Here is a 19,833-nt window from a genome sequence, read left to right as displayed (position 1 = left end):
TTCAACACTGAGTCACATAATACAAAGATACACTTTAGAGTAAAACTGTGGTCATTACATCCATGCGTGTTATCCACTGTTTTCTGACTGTGATGCGTTTCTGTAAAGGTTCTTGTAGATTTTACTCAAACTTTCTTCAAATATGGCTCTGTGGGGCTTCCCTGTGTAGACAGCTGCTTTGTTACTCCAAAATGTTCCGTTGTCTAAATGAACAGATGGCTCTCCAGGAAGAAGCCTGCATGGACCGCACAGTGTGTTACACAATGTTTACTGACCATCAAACTAAACTCATTCACAACTGTAGAGCAAATTACAAACTAATCCCTTAAACCAAGGATATATGCAGAGGTTTTTTTTTTAAGACTCACTAAAGAGAAACCAAGTTTTTTGGTAAAACTTTACAATAAGGTTGTATTTGTTAACAGTAAATGCATTGGGTATCATTAACAATGCAAAAAAAGTTATTTATCGCATTTATAAATCTTTGTTCATGTTAGGGATGGGCGCGAGTACTCTGACGTGGCAGCAATGATCGATCATGAAAATGATCATGCATGATGTGACTTCACTTAATTTGAATTTCAGTGACCATCACCTGACAACTAAAAATTTATCAATTTTGATGGGTATATTTAATGTCAGAGATGTCTCATAGCAACCAAACTGATACATGACACTGAAATACAATCAAAAGTGAGTGTAATAAAAATATGGTTAAACACCTGTCTCTACAAAACATTTGCTAAACACATTTTATTATAATTTAATGTAAGAACTTTGACTCGTGAATGTTTGTCACTGACTGTCCTGGGTGCCGACAAGTTTACGTGATGTAACGCACACCTGCATCTCAACCTCATGGGATTTGAAGATTTCTGCACAAGTTAGAAGTCCAATATTAAGTGTCATTCCATTGCATTTTCCCCAGTTGAAAGGTGGAAACACGCAACCTTACAGTAAAGTGTTACAATGTTTTTCTTTTAACAAGTAGTTTGAGTTTAGGGAGGACCTTTGTACTTCAGTTCTACTATTGTATTTTAGTGTATATAAATATCAGTGCTGATTGTAGTGCAATGCTACACAGGATCAATTCATCCGAGCACAAGCAGGGAGGTAGATTAAATCCATTCACTTGCTACACATGTACACACACACACAAACAGGCATACATGCACCCAGACATGCATGATGCAACACACAAGCAAACCTGTATATGCGCACCGAAAAGAAACATTCAAATACACAATGGTTTTTACTATCAAAGCTGTCTGCAAATGGGTTTTCAGTTCATTAGTATTCTTTCACACCAACACAAATACAGGTAAACAAGATTACTGTACACATACATGCCACACACAGCTAAGAAGGTTGTAGAGAGTGGACAGACAGACACGCATTCCTGAAGATACTACAGCATATTTGAGATAAAGTTAAATTGCATGTTTAGAAATGCATTGGATCTCTTTAGCCAAGTTGCTGTCTTTGTAATATTGCTGTAATTTGGTTAATTTTTCAGTCAATATTAAAGTACTAAAAGAGCTATTAGTGTCACATTTGTACATTTAATTTAGATTAGTAATTGTATTATTTTCCAGATTAAGTAATCTAATAAATTTCCCCCAAAGTAATCAGTAGTGGATTACTTTTTGAATGTGATTTACCCAACACTGATGAATATGTATAATCTTGTTGAAATTCAAAATCAAAGTTTTGATGTGATGTATGCCCTTTAGAAAGAATCATCTACGTTTTAAAGTAGGATGCATCGATATAAAAAGTTTGTCCGATTTTTACAGAAAACTATAGGCTGAAACATTTTGCCACTTAATCACCTTTTCCTAAGCAAAACAGTGATCTGACGTGAAAGAGATGCTAAAGCTATTTTATTGTGCTAAAGTTTTTGGCTATGTTGAAAACATAAATGGCCAAAATTTTAAGAGAGCCACAATGAAAGATAAAGATTTAAAAAATATATAAATATGACGAGGTGGAGGTTATTTTGCACTTATAAAACATTTTTGCAGTTCTGAACAATAAACTCACATTACAAATTCATATTAGGCATTCGACGGGTTTTATGTTTTCATATTTCGCAATAAATTTACATGATTAATTATAAATAAACCGTAGTTGTTTTTTTTTTTTTCATACTGTTTTTTTTTTTCATGCTTATGCCCAATATGCCAATGGTTTTAATTTGGTCAATAATTGGCCAATAAATAAATGTGGCTGACATATCAGTGCATCCATAGTTTTAAGAAAACAAACTGCTGGGTTCACAACAATATGAGTCTTTTATAAATTATGTAAAGACTAAAATATAATATGCTGTACTTTATGCGACATATACATTTGTGCAAAATTGACAAAATATCCACAAAAACCTCTAAAATTCTCACTTGGAATTTCCAAATAATGGTCATAAGTTTTTTATTTCACTTTTTATTAAAGAAATTAAGAATGAATACAACCTTTAAATTAATACGTTTATAAGTTTCTTGCACACAAGAATAAAAAAATACTGTGCTGAGACAATTAATTTATAAATTATTAAATATAACGTTTGCAAAAAACAAAATGGATAGCACACCTAAGGCTAAAATTATTTGCAAAAAGTTTGAAGCGGTTCAAGCTGAATTTATAGCAGAAGTTTAACACTAGGCATTCCGAACCAAAAAGAATGTTTGTGCAATATCAATACAGTGCTGCCTTGCAATACATCAGGGTTTACCTGTCCTGAGTTAACCTGCTGTCAATCAGTGAGCCACGGTAGGCGGGGCCAGGTAAACTCTGTGTGACCCCTTCCTTCTCACTCTCTTCATCCTGACAAAACAAATACAGACAGGGCAAATCATAATTTACAACTAGGTTCTGAAATATTTAAATGGATGATCTTCCAAATTATTATTACTATATTAACACTGCAATAAATCAATGTTCACTAACCTGGTGAAATTAGCACGAAGATATGCAAACAGTGTTGCAGAATATCCCAAGATAATTACATTTCTCTTAAATCTGCTAATGCTAATAAGAACTGCTTGATTAATATCCTTAAAAAATAGAACCCTTTCCTTCCCTCTATTTAACTTTGGAGTGGATTACACATTTCTCTATTTGAGCTGGGCTTTAGCCACGTAGCGCTTGGCACCCAACTGCGCCACAGTGGCACTTCTCTACTTTCTCTCTCTTTAATCTGAAAAGATGCGCCTGTAACGACAGCCGTCATCCTGCAGACCTCTCTCCCACTGAACACACTATCCATTTATTCCTCTAAGGGGGATTTGCAGAAGCTTTAGAGTAATTAGAATTCTTTCGTTTTGCTTTCACATCAGGGTGTTCCAGTGAAATGCAGCGTGGGTGGAGATGTGTTTAAACGGCCCACGATTCCACCACACGGAAAGAATGAGCACGTAAGGTGATTTGCTCTTTCACTTCCTGGAAGACAGTGGCGGCACATCCTGACACAATGGATGTGAAGAATACAGAATGGCTGACAGAGTGAATGGAGAACATTTGAAACACTGACATGTGCCGTAATAAGCGTTTTTGAGTAAAGTGCCATTGGGGGCCCCCCCCCCAAAAAAAGAGTTTTCAGGGAGTTTTCTGTATATCAAACATGGGACAAATGTATGAATGCGACTTATCCCTCTTTTTCGAAAGAATACAAACCTGTGTACAAAAAGACAAAGTAAATGGGTCCAACACACAAAACATGTATTGTTTCAAAAGTATAGCCGCAATACAACCGCAATACAACACATAATATGCGTTAAATAGTAATAAACAAACTAATAAAGTGCGATAAAACGTGTCAAATGTAAAGGAAACGTTTTTTTTTTTTCTCCCAATTTGGAATGCCCAATTCCCAATGCTCTCTAAATCCTCGTGGTGGCAGAGGACGAATCTCAGCTACCTCCGCGACTGAGACATCAACACACGCATCTTATCACCTGGCTTGTTGAGAGTGTTACGGCGGAGATATGGAGCATGTGGAGGCTTCACGCCATCCACCGCGGCATCCACGCACAACTCACCATGCGCCCCACTGAGAGCGAACCACATTATAGCGATTACGAGGAGGTTACCCCTTGTGACTCTACCCTCCCTAGCAACCGGGACAATTTGGGTGCTCAGGAGACCTGGTTGGAGTCAATCAGCACACCCTGGAGGTAGCTAGCATCTTTAACACTGAGCTACCCAGGCCCCAAATGTAAAGGAAACTTAAAAGTGTTGACATAATTTTAAGATTGATTACTACTAATCGCAACTCAGAGTTTATGCAAATACCTCATTTTTATAAAGTTGCTTCAAATTTTGTTTTTAAAAGGGAAGAACGAAATTATTTTCAATGATGTGCAACCTGTAAATATTTGTTACCATCTCAAAAAACAAACAAAAAAAACTGTGGGTTTCATGATCCCAGCATAAAATGACAGCATTACGAGGAATTGCGATCTTACACATGACGTACAAAGGAAAGCTTGCAGCGAGGTCCATGGGTGTTTAAGATTCTCTGCACTCGTCTGTGGATTTCCACTGAGTGTGAGGGACTGGAGGAACTCTGGAACCTGCAGGAGACGCAAAAGAACATGCCTGAAAGTACGTCTCACTCTAAAGAGACATTTTTGGACTTTTAAAAATGTGGTGATTTAGGGTGTGTTCACACTTGGCTGGTCTGGTTCGATTAAAATGAACTCTGGTGCGATTGCTCTGTTAGTGCGGTTCATTTGAACAAGTGTGAACGCTGCCACCAGAACCTTGGCGCGCACCAAACAAGAGGACCGAGACCGCCTGAATAGTGGGTCTCGGTCCGCTTCCAAATGAACTCTGGTGTGGTTCGATTAGTATATGAACGCAACATGGACCAAAGTCATCTAAACGGACCAAAAACAGGAAGTAATTTACCTAATACTGACCTCAAGCATTCCTCGTTTTTCTCATCATAGGAGCTATATTGTGCGTTACAGTTCGGTACTGGCATCGGAACCACCGTCAGCTGTCCTTGCAGCATATTTTTGTTTGTGTGTGCAACGGAGGAATTCCTGGTGCTGTTTTGACTCCTATACACATTTTATTAGCTCTTCGGTTATTCTCTGCATGTAGAAATACCACCATATATACATATATAAATGAAACGAGTGCATTTCGCCCAGCAGCCAGAATTGTTTTGGATGATCGGCAAGTTCCGTCAGTTTGTGACTTTTTCCTGATGCCTTTGGTTTTGTATCGTTAGGTTCGGTGTTAAAAATACCAGTGTGAACATTAAGCGAACCAGGACTAAATGTATCATTTTCTTTTTTGGTCCGGACCAAGAGGATCGAACTACAATGTGAACACACCCTAAGCAATGAAACTCTCTCAGATTCATATAAAATACATGGCCAAAAGTATGTGGACATCTGAACACCACACCCTTGTCTGCTTGTTAAACATTTAAAGGGTTAGTTAACCCAAAAATGTAAATACTGTCACCATTTAATCACCCTTATGTCATTTCAACCCAGGCTCAAGTGACAAAAATACCCCCATAATAAGTTCCTCAATTTTGTATTTGTAACATCAGATGTATTTCTTAATATTATTTTATAGGTCTAGTATACTAATCGTTGCATGACATTATTTTATGATTATTTAATTCATTGTAAAATGCTGTCATATTTTGTATTGCTTAAAAAAATATGCCCTAAAAATGCCCTCATAAACCCCCCTGGAAAATAAATATTGCTCTATAATGGAAAAGTTAATTACTGACAGATTCAGACCCATATGACTTTGTTTTTTTTACAGGAGATTTTAAGCAGAATGTTCCGTTTCAGTCACCAGTCACTTTCACTTTATGGAAAAAAGATGCATCGACAGTGAATGGAGACTAAAAGTCTGTCAGTCCCTAACATCTCCTTTTGTATTACAAAGAAAGTTGGTCAAATGGGTTTGGAATAACATGAGAGTGAGTAAATGATGGCAGAATTTTCATTTTAAGGTGAACTTTACTTTTAATTTTAAAACCACGAGCTAGGGAGATTTTTGGCTGCTTGATTTAAGGCACCTGCAAGTAATGGAATAGCCAAATCCGATACTTGGAAGCAGGTGTCCACATACTGCACTTTAGGTCATGTAGTGAACCATTGGATTCAGTAATGACATCAAGGACTCTGGAGTAAACCCCACAACAGTTTAATTCCAACTCTGACCACTAGTCTGTGCTGTTGCCCTTAGAGTGGAGTGCTATTCTGTTGGGAAATCCAGATGGCTTGATGTAAATTTCAAACCAGTTAAATCATGAAGTTAAATCACAAATTCACATGCAGAGACATTTATCTCCAGCCCTGAAGCAAATGCTGATATTTTCATTTTGCGCATCTAAATATGCCACAAGAGAGAAAGAGGGGCTTAGATGAGGAATTTTCCACACATCCTAGCTGTGTCCTGGGGTTCAGAGTATCAAAACCTGCACATGAATAAACTAACAATATAATAGTACTTAGTATTAACTAACATTGTTTGAAAGGCTAGATGGGGAGAATCAATTAGAACCTGTATAAAAAGAAACAAAATGAAAGAAGGGATAAAAAAATTAGCAAAATTAAATGAAATGTTGTGCGTTACTATGGTACTTTATCTTCAATGGTCGTAATGCAGGCTGTGCTTTAGATCAGCGGTTCTCAACTAGCGGGCATAACAATGCTCATCGCAAATAATCAGATGAATCTGTTAGTTGGTAGAAGCATGACAAATTAGCTAGATGCTAACACGGCTACTTCTACCACTACGGTTACACTTTGAACAAGGTTTAACATGGTTTGTGTCAAACACAATGGTGAATTATTGGTACAAAAAAGGACATTTAGTAAACCAAAATTGACAATTTTCATGTTCAGTTTATGTCATGATAATAATTTTGTAGTTTGTTGGGCCTATGCAATGAATGATGATAAGAATATTAAAACATTTTAATAGTTTGATCAACTGATCAACAAAAGACGGTGTAAAAGTCTCAGTTGCCTCCGCTTCTGAGACCATCAACCTGCTGTGCATGACACCGCGGAGACTCCCAGCATGTGGAGGCTCATGCTATTCTCCACGATCCATGCACAACTTACCACGCCACTGAGAGTGAGAACCACTAATCGCAACCACGAGGAAGTTACCCCATTTGACTATACCCTCCCTAGCAACTGGGCCAATTTGGCTGCTTAGGAGACCTGGCTGGAGTCACTCAGCATGCCCTGGATTGAGCGACTCCAGGGGTGGTAGTCAGCATCAATACTCACAGAGCTACCCAGGCCCCAACATTTTTGTTTATTTTTTGTATGATAAATAATTTTATGACTGCATTGGGTCATCACACGAGGGCTAATATAAAATCTAGGACCAAAAACAGAAAAAGTTGAAAACGGCTATAGACTGTCTGTATAATTAGCACAAACAAAGCATAGAAGTGCAGACTGAACTTCAGAAGCCATCGTTTCTTTCATCCCCCCCATCAGCAGCTCAGAAAAGACGTGCTTGCTCTCTCATTGTGTGAATCTGTGGAGCGAAGCTTAATCTGCAGGACTCTGACTCCGGCCATGCTTTCAATTGACAGAATAGTATCACACATTTCCCACTATTTACTCTCAAGTCTTAGATTGTCTATTGATTTGAAATGTTTGCTCTGGCCCCTGCAAAAAAAGAGGAGGTGTTAGAGAGACTAGCAAACAAACAAACATTTGCTGGTTTTGCAGCCGATGTTCAGATCAATGAAACGGGTCTCTCGGAATTTATTAAAAACTGTGCGTCGGGTCAAACGCATTAGATCTCACGGAAACCCAATCAATACCATTTCCTCTTGTATTCCCAGTCTCCTCTTTTTTTCTTAAGCAATGAACAATCATGATCAAACATCAGATTCTGTCATTTGAAAGTGAGGCAGTAAATTCATCTTGTCTGTTGTGTGATCAAAATATGGATTTGTGAAATGGACGCTCTGTTTACTGGCCTTTGTTTTTATGAGCCACACATTTAGTCAATATCATGTAATTGGAAATTCATAGTGAAACAGGCAGAGGTAGCACTTCTATTCACTGCCTGTTGGTAGATTTAAGGAAAATTCATATTATAAATTGTTGATTTTAGGAAAATACCAAGGGCCATGACAAATAACGAAAAACACACATGAAAGGATAAATAAGTATAATCCTTCTGTTTTCCCTAATAAAAATAGATAAATAAATATATTGGCTAATCAGAAACACCCTCTTATTTTGAATGAATCACCAGGCTATGTTCTCCAAAATATAATTTTTTTGAATAATCTTTCATTAATAACTTGCTCCGGCTCTGAAATGACTTTGCTTTTCGACTGACATCACCAAGCCCCTATCTCCACCACTTATTATATAGAGATAGATCACTAATAGCCATCCAATCAACTCCCATTGAATAAAATTCAGTCCCAGTCTTGATTTTTTTTCTTTTCTTGTTGAATATTGTTTAAATACTTGTTGAAAAGTTTCAAACGCACCGTTCTCTAAGGGAGGAGCGGGTCAGGACCGGACTCTGATCTCTGAGAGCGCTGGACACAGGGGTCGAATGGTCTTTAGGGACTTTATTCTGAGCAATCCTGGCTGCCTGCATGGATGCCTTCCCAAGAGATGTGGTGCAGAAATCAGGGTCAGAATAGGCTAGCAGTTTCCTACATGAATCCATATTAACCTACTTAATGTTACTTTACAGCCTCTGTGACAAAGCGATTGCTTTGTAACGTACCTGGGTGGGCTTTGAACTGAAACTTCCAAGGAGAGAGGGATCTAGACAGCAAGAACAGATTCGTTGGCGAATACTGTTAAATATATACTACACAACACACAAAACACCTGTAATAATGTTTAATAGTGACATTACTAGTTCACCCAAAAAACAGATGCTAGGCAGAATGTTAGGGACTGAAAGACTCAGTCACCATTAGCTTGCATTACATCTTTTTTCTATACAATGAAAGTGAATGGTAATTGAGGATAACATTCTAACATCTCCTTTTGTGTTCCATGGAGAAAGGTTTGGAACAACATGAAATTGTGACAAAAGTAAAATGAAATTTTTTGGGTGAACTCTCCCTTTAAAAACACAACTATCATTGTGACCTGTGAGTTCTGCAGCGTAGCTCCGTGATCGCAGATGCAAGGGGCTTCTTTTTGTAGAAGACAGAGATAGAGGATGCATGGCGGATTCTACCAACGATGCGTTTGGACTTCGGGGCATCTGCAAACATAAAATGCAATCAGCTACTTCGCCCCTTAAAAAGATAAATAATCGCTTTAGCAGGTGAAGCAATGTGCATCAACACTCCACTGACACATGGGGCATTGATTATTCAAATGAATTTGTCTTTAAATTCAGAGTTAATCACTTCTGTGGGAAGGTGAAAGCGAGTAGAGAAACTTTTAAATAACTCGGTGTCAAACTCATGCAGGTATCTGTGTATCAATCCAACTTTCAGACTTCAATCAGACCAGTGCCACTTAATTTAAACAGTAAAGTGACAATGCCAGCAAATGAAACAAGCCATTTAGTTTTCATGCAAAACAAGTGTGCTGACTTTAAATATATATTGATAATAAATTATGCACTGAAATCTGCTGAAATAAAGAGTGAAATATTTATTAATCACGGCCTGACTCTTAATCACTTCGGTTAATTGTAGCCTCGGGATTTACTTTGAAAAGGCTACTCCATATTTAAAAGGCCTGTGACAGAAAATACCATGATGATATCAAATGCAATTAAAAGAGCTGCCTTTTATAACATGACAGCTTTGATATTTGCACTGCGAGAAGTACTGTTATTTTAGAAAACACGGAAAAAGAAACAAGAGGGAGAATTTATGTTTTTGAACCAGAAAGAGGTGGAAATTTTGACACAACCATCTGTCGGCTATAATCAAATGCCCCCCCCCCCCACAGAGAAATTTTAATATTTGAAAGAAATTTAAAACTAAAAATTATTATAATTTATTTTTTATGGACGAGTACAACTGGAAAGTGACTAGTCAAGCATACATGGGAACTCTTTCAAAACTGTTGGACCTCTTGAATTTGGTTAAAAGAATACCATTAGTGTTCCGAGCTGCAATCTAGGCAAAAGGTGGCTACTTTGAAGAATCTTAGTTTTAATTTAACATTTAACACTACACAATGCCCATACATCCATTTGTGTTAAAGGGATAGTTCACCCAAAAAGTTTAATTCTTTCAACATTTACTCACCCTCATGCCATCCCATACTTTCTATCTTCTGCTGAACACAAAGATATTTAGAAGAATATTTCAGCTCTGTTGGTTATTTGAGTGCCAGTGAATGGTGGCCAGACCTTTCCAAAAATCACATAAAGGCAGCATAAAAGTAATCATAACCACAGAGGTTTAGTATATGTCTTCTGAAATGGTGTAATCGCTTTGGGTAAGAAACAGATCAATATTTCAATCCTTTTATACTATAACTTACTTTCAGAATGTAAAAGTGGAGATTTATAGTAAACTTTACTTTACTTTAATATTACTTTAATATTGATCTCTTTCTCACCCAAACCTATCAGATTTTTTATGAAACACTACATTTAATCACTGGAGTTTATTTGGATTACTTTTATGCTGCCTTTGTGATTTTTGAAGCATCAAATGGTCTGGCCACAATTCACTTGAATTGAAAGAACTAACAGAGCTGACATTTTTAATTTGTGTGAAATGAGAGAATAAAATGTTTTGGGTGAACTATACCTTTAATAGTTTGGATGAATACTATTATTGTAAAATATGGAAATATTATTAGCTGCTTTTGCACCATCAGTCATGTGACCAGTAAAATTTCACACACCACAAAAGGAGGCTGAGGGACGGTCTCTTTCTTAAACATATAGGGCCCCAGTTTGAGGTGGTTGAGTCGCTGTCTGGTGTCTTCGGACAGCTGACACATCTTACGGTGAGTGTACGGTGCAGGAGAGTGGCTCTGGGATGCTACCGTTGGCTTCTCGTATCCACAAGGTGCTGCTGTATGTGGTTTTCTCTTCTTTGCAGGTGCAGGGCTATTTCTCACATGACGAGGCTTGGAGGAAGGTCCACATGACTAGATATGGAAAAAGACATAATACATACCTGTGAGATTTTGTGGTATACCAAAAAATGCAATTACTGTAATTAGTTTTATGTGGTAAGCAGTTATGACACCATCAGTGATCACACATACAAATGGCTCTGAATTTCTCTGAACGTTCTGAAACTATTGTTATACTGAGGCCATGAAACATGGTGCAATTTCTGCATCATTAGTGGCAATAAAAGGAATTGCACAAATTAATAATGGTTTTAATACATGCAGAAACCCACAGAGGCCATAAAAAAAGTTGTGATCTCAAGAAAACAAGACAAAAACTAATAATAACATTTTATGGAGAAAAAAGAAAAAAAGAAACAAGAGTGGTGCCACCACAATGTGGTTGGAGTGTTGCTATATAGTTGCCAAGGTAATCTGGGTGGTTTTTAGAAAGCTTGGTATTTTAGTTTCCACCATTAAATTGTCCACCAGGTGAAAGTCTAATCACTTAGAAAAGTAATAGCACACCTATCCTCAACAAGCTGCATGATCTGAAGCATAATTCATATCAATAGCACAACAGGATGGCGAATTACATGCCAAAATGTCATACTCAGGGTAAAAGGTATTCACATCCTTACACCTAAGTATGAGCAATAGTAATAGTGATGCTTGCTTTAGAAAACCACATTTGTAATAATGCATGGCCTCTGAGGGCCTCCATCTGTTTGTAAATAATCATTATTTTTCCATTTGATACCTCTAGTGGAACAGAAATGACACAGTTCACCTTTAAAATACAAAAGAAACTCCCGGAAACATCCCAGAAGAAAAGAGTATAAGGTTGAACTTTATTGTAGTCTTCTGTTCCTATAGTGCTAATACACTAATTTCCTTCTTATTTACTCATGTAACCTGATGTAAACCTTTTCTCAGTGTTCCAATTTCACCTTTGCATGCAAATGACTTCAATAACTCTAATCTCAGCTAACATAATTCTGAGCCCCAATAACTCTGTTCCTGCAGGCGCTGCCTGGGTAAATACGTTTTTTAAAATGTTAATTGCGTTTGATGGCCGGTCTCAACCTAATATGATAATGGCATTATATGGATGCAAAAAACAACGATAATTTAAATGCTAATTGGAACATCCTGGCATATTAAGCCATTTCTAAAAAGCAGAGAAAGAAAAAAGTAAATCCTGATAGAGATTTCTGTTTGAAGAGAAGAGATTTAATGAAATTAAACTAAGTAGCCTTTTCTCCTTTTATTCTCCCCCCATCTCTTCTTCCATTTTTTCATTGGACGAAGGGACAAAGAGGCCTTTTTAAAGCATGAGTTGCGCTTGTCTGATGTGATTAGTGGCTCGGTTGGTATTGGTAATGGGAGATAAAGCTGGTTGTCCTTGAAACAACAAAGCCAGCACCACGAGTAGCTTATTAAACAAGGAACAAGAAGCTCTGTTCAAATGCATGCAAATCACGCAGAGAAAGCCTGTTTTACAGAATGCAGTGTCAAGTCCGAGCTAGGGGCATCCACAAACAGGCCACAAACACATCAAACAGGCCCAAAGCGATGGTCAACTGCAAAAACAGTTTTAACGAGGGTCTAAGAAACGTGACATGAAGGATGCACACAATCAGCACCTCTAAATGGACCATCCTTACAGACAGACGGATTTAAGAACATCTAATGGAAGAAACAAATTGCAACAGTCAAGTCCAACTGATCAACACTTGCTTGGAAAAAGCAATGCCTTGAAAAGCAGGTAGAAACGAGCCAATTCTCTGTAATTACCTCTATGCTAAAAGAGCATCCTCTTGAAATGGGGTGTCAGATCACTAGAATGACAGCAGCTAACAGAACAAGTGGAACAAGTGGCACAGATGGTAGGAGACAGTTTGATTGACAGGGAGAGCCATCATACTCCCACATACATCTATGAAAAGCCTCGTTAAACGAAACACACGAGAGTCATTTAAATCTTATATAAGAATTAAGATAATTCTTCCTTTTCATTTAAACCTCAGAGTTTCCTTTCATTTATAACCACATACAATACCATGGTGCATCAGCTGCACTATAATGAAACTAGATTCCAAAACAAATTGAAGAAAATACATGTGACGCAAAACCAGAATGATAAGGTGTTCTGGGTGGACAAAAGTGCCCAAGTTTCTATATATTCTGCTCCCTAGATGGTCCCTGGTCACCTTCATTGTGAGTATATTGCATTTTTATCGCCCATTTTAGCATCTGCAATGCAAAAATGGCAAGTCTGATCAAAAGTAATAGCACACCTCTTCTCAACAAGCCACACGATTTGAAGTATCGTTCATGTTTGTAGCACAAATGGTGTGCCAAAGTTTAAAGCATAGTTCACCATAAATGAAAATTCTGTCTTCATGTTGTTTCAAACTCATATTACTTTTTTCTTCAGTGGAACACCAAATGAGACGTTATCCTCAGACATCATTCACTTTCACTGTGTGTGAAAAAGCAATGAAAATAAATGGTGACAGACTACAATTCTGCCATATATCTCCTGTTTTGTTCCATGGAAGAAAGAAATTCATATAGAACAACATGATGGTGTTGTTCGTTTATTGTAAGTGCCTCACTATAACCCAGATTTTTGCTTTTTTTAAAGAAAAGGAGGGAGGAGTCTAAATAAATTTTATGGTAATCAACTCAATGCCGCAAATGCTGTCCAATGAGCTTAGCTTGTATTCAACCTGGAATATTCATTTAAATCACTAACCCTAAATATGAACTATAGAAATAGTGATGCTTAAATTAGCAAGCGCTCTAATAGTAAAGGCCTAGAGACTCACAGACATGGGAGGCTGATCATGCTTCACATCACTCTCTTCAATAATGGACGTTGTTGAAAACTCCACTTTGGGAGAGATTCCCTGAGGGAATAAGAAAGGAGAGATAGAAAGCAGAAAACAACATCACTAAACTTTTAAAAATGATGAAAAGACAGAGAGCAAATGCAGATAATAGCACTCTTGGCAGATCAATTTAGCAAAACAACCTACGTCTTCAAGCAAATAGCGGGAAAATGGCTCTGCCTTTTAAGATGCATCAGAGATATGACAAAACGCTGAGAGGAAGAGACATACGCACGGGGAAAGAGACGGATCTCTTCATCAGAATTTCTCTCTCTGGGCCGGGGCTTCTGGGAGTCAGGCGTGGACCTGGATACAGAAACTCCCGGGTGTTGTCTTTAAACGTGGCCAGGATCTCACCTTCTGCACAATCAAATGAAAAATAGATGATGGAATGTTGAATTGTCCTTTTTTTTGTTGACAGCACTGGGTAATAAAAATGTTTCTGGGCAATAAAGCTTTATTTTACTTTACATCATATGTTTTGGAGCAATAAAACAACAGAAATGAACAAGTATCAAAAAGCCCAAGAGCCCAAGAGACTTCTATTGAAACTAGCACGACTTATACTAGAGGTTGACCGATATATCGGTTTTGCCGATTAATCAGCGATAACAGATTTCTGGAACTATCGGTTATCGTCAAAAATCCACACCGATAGTTTTCCCCATTGTGTCCGGTCCTGGAGTGGCTGGGAAGGGTCCGCTGTTGTTATACAGTATGAGAGCGGTCACTGATGCCTTGTGGTTTTTGTTTTGACATGTGAGACTACACTCTGCATGAAGCAGAACACTTCAGATGCAGATTTAAAACATCAACATCATAAAGGTTTGTATACAGTACACTACAGTACACGTTGTCATATCATTATAAAGTAATTAATATGTAGGCTAGATGCTGCATTAGTAGAGAACAGCAGTATGTTTGCCGACAAGGCTGAGAGGACGCTAAAATTAAAGCTAGCCACAAGCGGTTAGAACAATGCGACAAAAATACATGCAAGTCTTACCCAAATGTTTAAATGTCACGATTGTTACATCTATTACCATCTATTTGCATAAGATTATATCAAGCTGGTCACATTTTTGCATTTGTTAGCCAGCTTAGTTGCATATTTAAAGCTAGTGATCCTCGCAGTCGGTTCCAGTCTGTTGTGTTCCATCTGTTTGAACAGCCCCTGGCCTCGGCACATAGTCTGAGCCGCTTCACCACGAGTTCAGCCGAATACCACTGCTATCTGGGAATATTGCTACTCTACATACAACTGTACTGAATAAAAAAACAATGTGGTATTTTGCTGTTATTTTGAAGCTTGAGTCTGGAGTAGTAGGGATCATTCACCATTCACTTTCAACATATGGAAAAACCTTTGCACTAAAACTAAAAAAGATATTAGTCATTAATCTTACAGGTCTTACAAAATCTTTGTTTAAACACTGGCTCTAAACACTTAATTATTTTACTAATTTTAAACCATGACTTGCACTGCACATAAATAACTAATATTACCATTATATTCATGCTGGTTAGCCAGAGGGGAACTTGGCCCCACAGTGAGTCTGGTTTCTCCCAAGGTTATTTTTCTCCATTAACCAAAATCTTAAGGAGTTTTTGTGTTCCTTGCCATAGTCACCTTCGCTTGCTCACTGGGGTTCTAAATACAATAATTTTTTAATTATTTATTTTATGCACAATTTACAATCATATTTAATCAAACTACACGATGACTCTAAGATTTTATATATGTTCCAGTTTTGTTTTCCGTTAATGCATGATTTTCTGTAAAGCTGCTTTGAAACGATGATTGTTGTGAAAAGCGCTATACAAATAAATGCAGCCTAACTTTCATGAACTTTTGTAAAGTAAGTCATAGAAGTTTGGAAGAACATGAGGTGGTGAATAAATGTTTATATTTTTGGGTAAACCATCCCTTTAAAATGTACTGCAATATGTTGGTGAACTTAATCTACAGTCTCAGAACATCCATCTGGTTCACAGTTGGAATGGATGTGAGATCTTACCTGGAGGAACAAGCTGAATAAGCTCTAAAGAGGTTGTATCATCTACAGTGAAAAAAGAAAAACACACACGTTAGAAGTGTATATAAGTTTATTGATCTGAGGTTTATGAAAGATCACAGTACCAACTGAAGATAGCCCAAAAGATTCTTACTCTCTAGATGCTCTGCAATAACACCTGGGTCAACCACTCCTACAAAGGTCTGGTGAAGAGAACGAGAGAGGAAAGGAAATAAAGAAAGACAGAGGATTTCAGCATTGTAAGAAAGTAGATGTCACAGGGTGGAATTAATCAAACCTGTTTCAATAAAATCGGTCCAATCTCACCTTCACAAACACAATTTGTTCGTGCAGCACAAGAGGAAAGACAGGAGGTACACATTTGGACTTCTGATACTGACCCATTATCCGAACACTCAGATATATGTCCTCTTGAGATAGTAACGCTACCCCCGGACAAGTGATCTATAGGGCAGAAAAACATTAACATCAGGTAATTTTATACCAAACACTATATCTTTTGACTTTCACAAACCTGGAACTGAGCTTTTGGACTTTATGATAACCTGATCTAGCATTGTATTCTTCTTCTGCCGTCCTTTACCTCCAGATTAATTGCCTATGTTTGCGTTTTTCCTCCACTGACAATAAAACCCCAAGGCAATATCATATTTTTGGGATACGTCCCATGATAGTATCATTATATATATTCATGCTGTTTAGCCAGAGGGGAACTAATATATATATATATATATATACACACACACACTAACATTCAAAAGTTTAGGGTCACTTATTCGTTCTTTTTTTTTCTTCACATTTTAGAATAACAGCAAAGTCATCACAGCTATGGAATAATAGAAATGCAAATATGGGAATTATGTTGTGACTAAAAAAATCGAAAATAAATCAGAACTATGTTATATTTTAGCATCTTTAAAGTGGCCACACTTAGTCTAGATTTTGAAGACATGTACTCTTGGCATTTTCTCAAACAACTTCTTGAGGTATCACCCTGGGTTGCTTTTTAAACAGTATTGAAGGAGTTCCCATCCATGTTGGGCACTTATTGGCTGCTTTTCTTAATTATTCGGTTCAAGTCATCCACTTCAAAAACTTGAAATAAATGAATATGTAGCACAATTATATTTTTGTCTACAAAACTAATTTCAAACATTTAAGCATACGCCTTCAGATTAAAAGATTTAAGAAACATTTCAGGTAAGTGACCCCAAACTTTTGAACAGTAATGTGTGTATGTATCGATCTATCTATCTATCTATCTATATATATATATATAAAAAATATATATGGTGTACATTATGTACCTTGTTTATAAAGTAGATTGCTATAAATCTAAACTAATACATACAGTATAATGTGTCTGTAATGACAATGTTTTGCTGATTATAAACTTTGTAAAGTAACATTTATGAGCTACACAATAATGGCTGCTGTAATCTTAGAGCTAGTTTCAAGTTTATATGATTTACAACATATTATCACTTTTTTTTATTTATTAATTTTCCTTACACAGTGTTTCTCCATAATGAATCACTATTAGATAACCTGGATGTATAAGAAGATGAGTTCTCTCTTATTCATGATGCAATGTGTGAATGAATACATGTAACTGTCACGATTATAAACCACAGTGTTTTACTTGCATTGCATTTAATAAACTAATTTGATGCTTGAATGAACATACGAGTGTTAACGTGTTTGTCCAGGCGACAGTTTTAATGCAATCTTTGTTGATGTCTGGTGGAATTATTTAACCAGCCTTGATAGCCACTTGTTGCTAACAATACGCTAACGGCTAAAACTTCTCTCTCAACACAAAATAACAGGAATATTTTGTAGTAGTTGTGCGAAGAAGGTAGAATGGTACGTGGCTGGTGTACTTACGGCTTGAATTTCCATTTCGACGGTGCATTTCAGCGCTTTTTGTCGCATTTGTGAGACTGAAGACTTTTGGGGCGGTGACAGTCCACCCATGTTTTTAAAGTTGGTTTCTATGACAATAACCCACACAGCCGCTGCTTAAAACTGTGAAAGAGGAAGTGAGGACATGTAAAGGCAAGATACACGTATAAACTTGGCCTTGATTTACCGTTATATTATATAGCATTGTACCATTGTTCTTGCATTTCTTGCGCAATAATAAACAGTTTAAAGGTGCACACAGTAACTTTTGTCATTGTGTCATCTTGGACTTACAATGACACCTAGCGACTTGGATGCAGCATCATTTAAAATCAAGTTTTCAGTTTTAGATGACATTGTAGAAATGTAGTATTCACAGTCAGCCATGATTACTTATATATATATATATATATATATATATATATATATATATATATATAGCAAAATTATAATTCATGTTTTTAGGAGTTCAAATTTTTTAATGAGGAAAAACTTATTGAGTACACCATTAGCTGTAGTATTTGTAGTAGGCTAATCACGGATAAAACTATGGATGGATCCTCTTTTTCATGGTAGGCTACCCCTTTTTGCAAATAGCTGCTAAAACCATCCTAAGATGGTTGGCTAGTCTAAGCTTGCTTTAGCCGATCACCCAGCCTGGTTGATCTGGTGCAGCTTGTCTCCCAGCCTGACAAGTTAAAATGTGCACAGAACTCCTCTAAACCAGCCAAATGACTAGCATGACCCGGCTGGGTGACCAGCTAAAACAAGCCAACCAGCTTAGGCAAGCTTTAGCTGCTTAAAGGTGGGGTATGTGATTTTCTTTTTTGACCATTTTTTCAAAATAACTTGAAATCCTATTCCTAACCCACTTACTGGCTGTAAATTAGAAGCACTGAAATGAAAATTAAGCAATTTAATCATCTGTGGAACGGGCAGGACTCGAAAAACTCCAGCCGATCATTTTCAAGACCATCTAGAATCATTGGACAGAAAATGTGTCAATCAAACGGTCGTACCATGCCCCCCTCCCCCCACCACCCTGGCGCGCGTGTCCCGTTCGTCATCAGCTGCTTTCAGATGGAGCGGCATTTACTACACAGAGCTGTAGTTCATCACTGACAAGCTGGGCAATTTACCCTTCATTATCACGGCCCAGCTTGTTAGTGAACTACGGCTCTGTGTAGTATACGCCGCTCCACCTGAAAGCAGCTGATGGCGATTTACTAATCAATGAATGCACTTTATGTTATGTGCTTTACTGACGAGATGCGCATAACAATCTCATCTGATAACGTTATATCGGTCAGCCCTATATTTAGCCATAAACTTCGGTGACAACCAGGACGTCCAATATATTTTTATATATTTTATATTTATACAATATATATTTACATTTCAAAAACATCAATTTTCTAACAATACTAATGATTTATGTGACTGTTGAATGTTAATAATATCTGGTGCAACTTAACGCTGAATGTTGTGCCATGTTGACGGTCTTAGCAGGTAAATGGTGACTTCATGCAGAAACTCCAACCTATGCTAGCCTGGCTCGCTCTCGCGCATCTGAGTTTTTGCTCGTGCATGATTGCGCGTCCATGTTTTTCGAATGGGTGGAGTCAGGGCCAGCGTTGGAGGAGAGAAGGTAGGACCTTATGAGTTGTGTATTTTCAAAATCTGCCGGCCGTTTTGCAAATCACATACCCCACCTTTAAGTAGATCAATAGAACTATACATTCTCCTGAACAGACAATGGTATTTACTGTAAAAAAAAAAAATAGTAGCCTGAACATATTCAGAAGCTATAACTTAAACTGGGTCATTGACAAATAAGGTTGTCTGACGTGATACAATTAGAAATCTTTTAAAAATCAAGTTTAAATCATGTCAAGTATGCAAAAATAAAATGTTTGTGTCCATGCT

General features: G+C 37.3%; 1 protein-coding gene across 1 annotated transcript; it reads right to left on the bottom strand.

The window, feature by feature from the left end:
* Positions 1-65: 65 nt before the first annotated feature.
* On the bottom strand, positions 66-18,011 carry spata6 (spermatogenesis associated 6). Its single transcript, XM_052095122.1, has 13 exons — positions 17,890-18,011; positions 16,309-16,446; positions 16,136-16,184; positions 15,985-16,026; positions 14,202-14,326; positions 13,904-13,984; positions 10,854-11,102; positions 9,126-9,243; positions 8,752-8,792; positions 8,507-8,625; positions 4,475-4,571; positions 2,732-2,823; positions 66-235 (listed from the first exon to the last, which is right to left on the bottom strand). The coding sequence occupies exons 1-13, from the start codon at positions 17,977-17,979 to the stop codon at positions 70-72; spliced, it is 1,407 nt and encodes a 468-aa protein (XP_051951082.1). The 5' UTR covers positions 17,980-18,011; the 3' UTR covers positions 66-69.
* Between the last annotated feature and the right edge of the window lie 1,822 nt (positions 18,012-19,833).

The sequence above is a fragment of the Xyrauchen texanus genome, chromosome 27 (assembly GCF_025860055.1).
Source record: "Xyrauchen texanus isolate HMW12.3.18 chromosome 27, RBS_HiC_50CHRs, whole genome shotgun sequence".
Taxonomy (NCBI): Eukaryota; Metazoa; Chordata; class Actinopteri; order Cypriniformes; family Catostomidae; genus Xyrauchen; species Xyrauchen texanus.
Note: the sequence above shows the minus strand (reverse complement) of the source record. Positions and strands in the feature narration are given on the sequence as shown.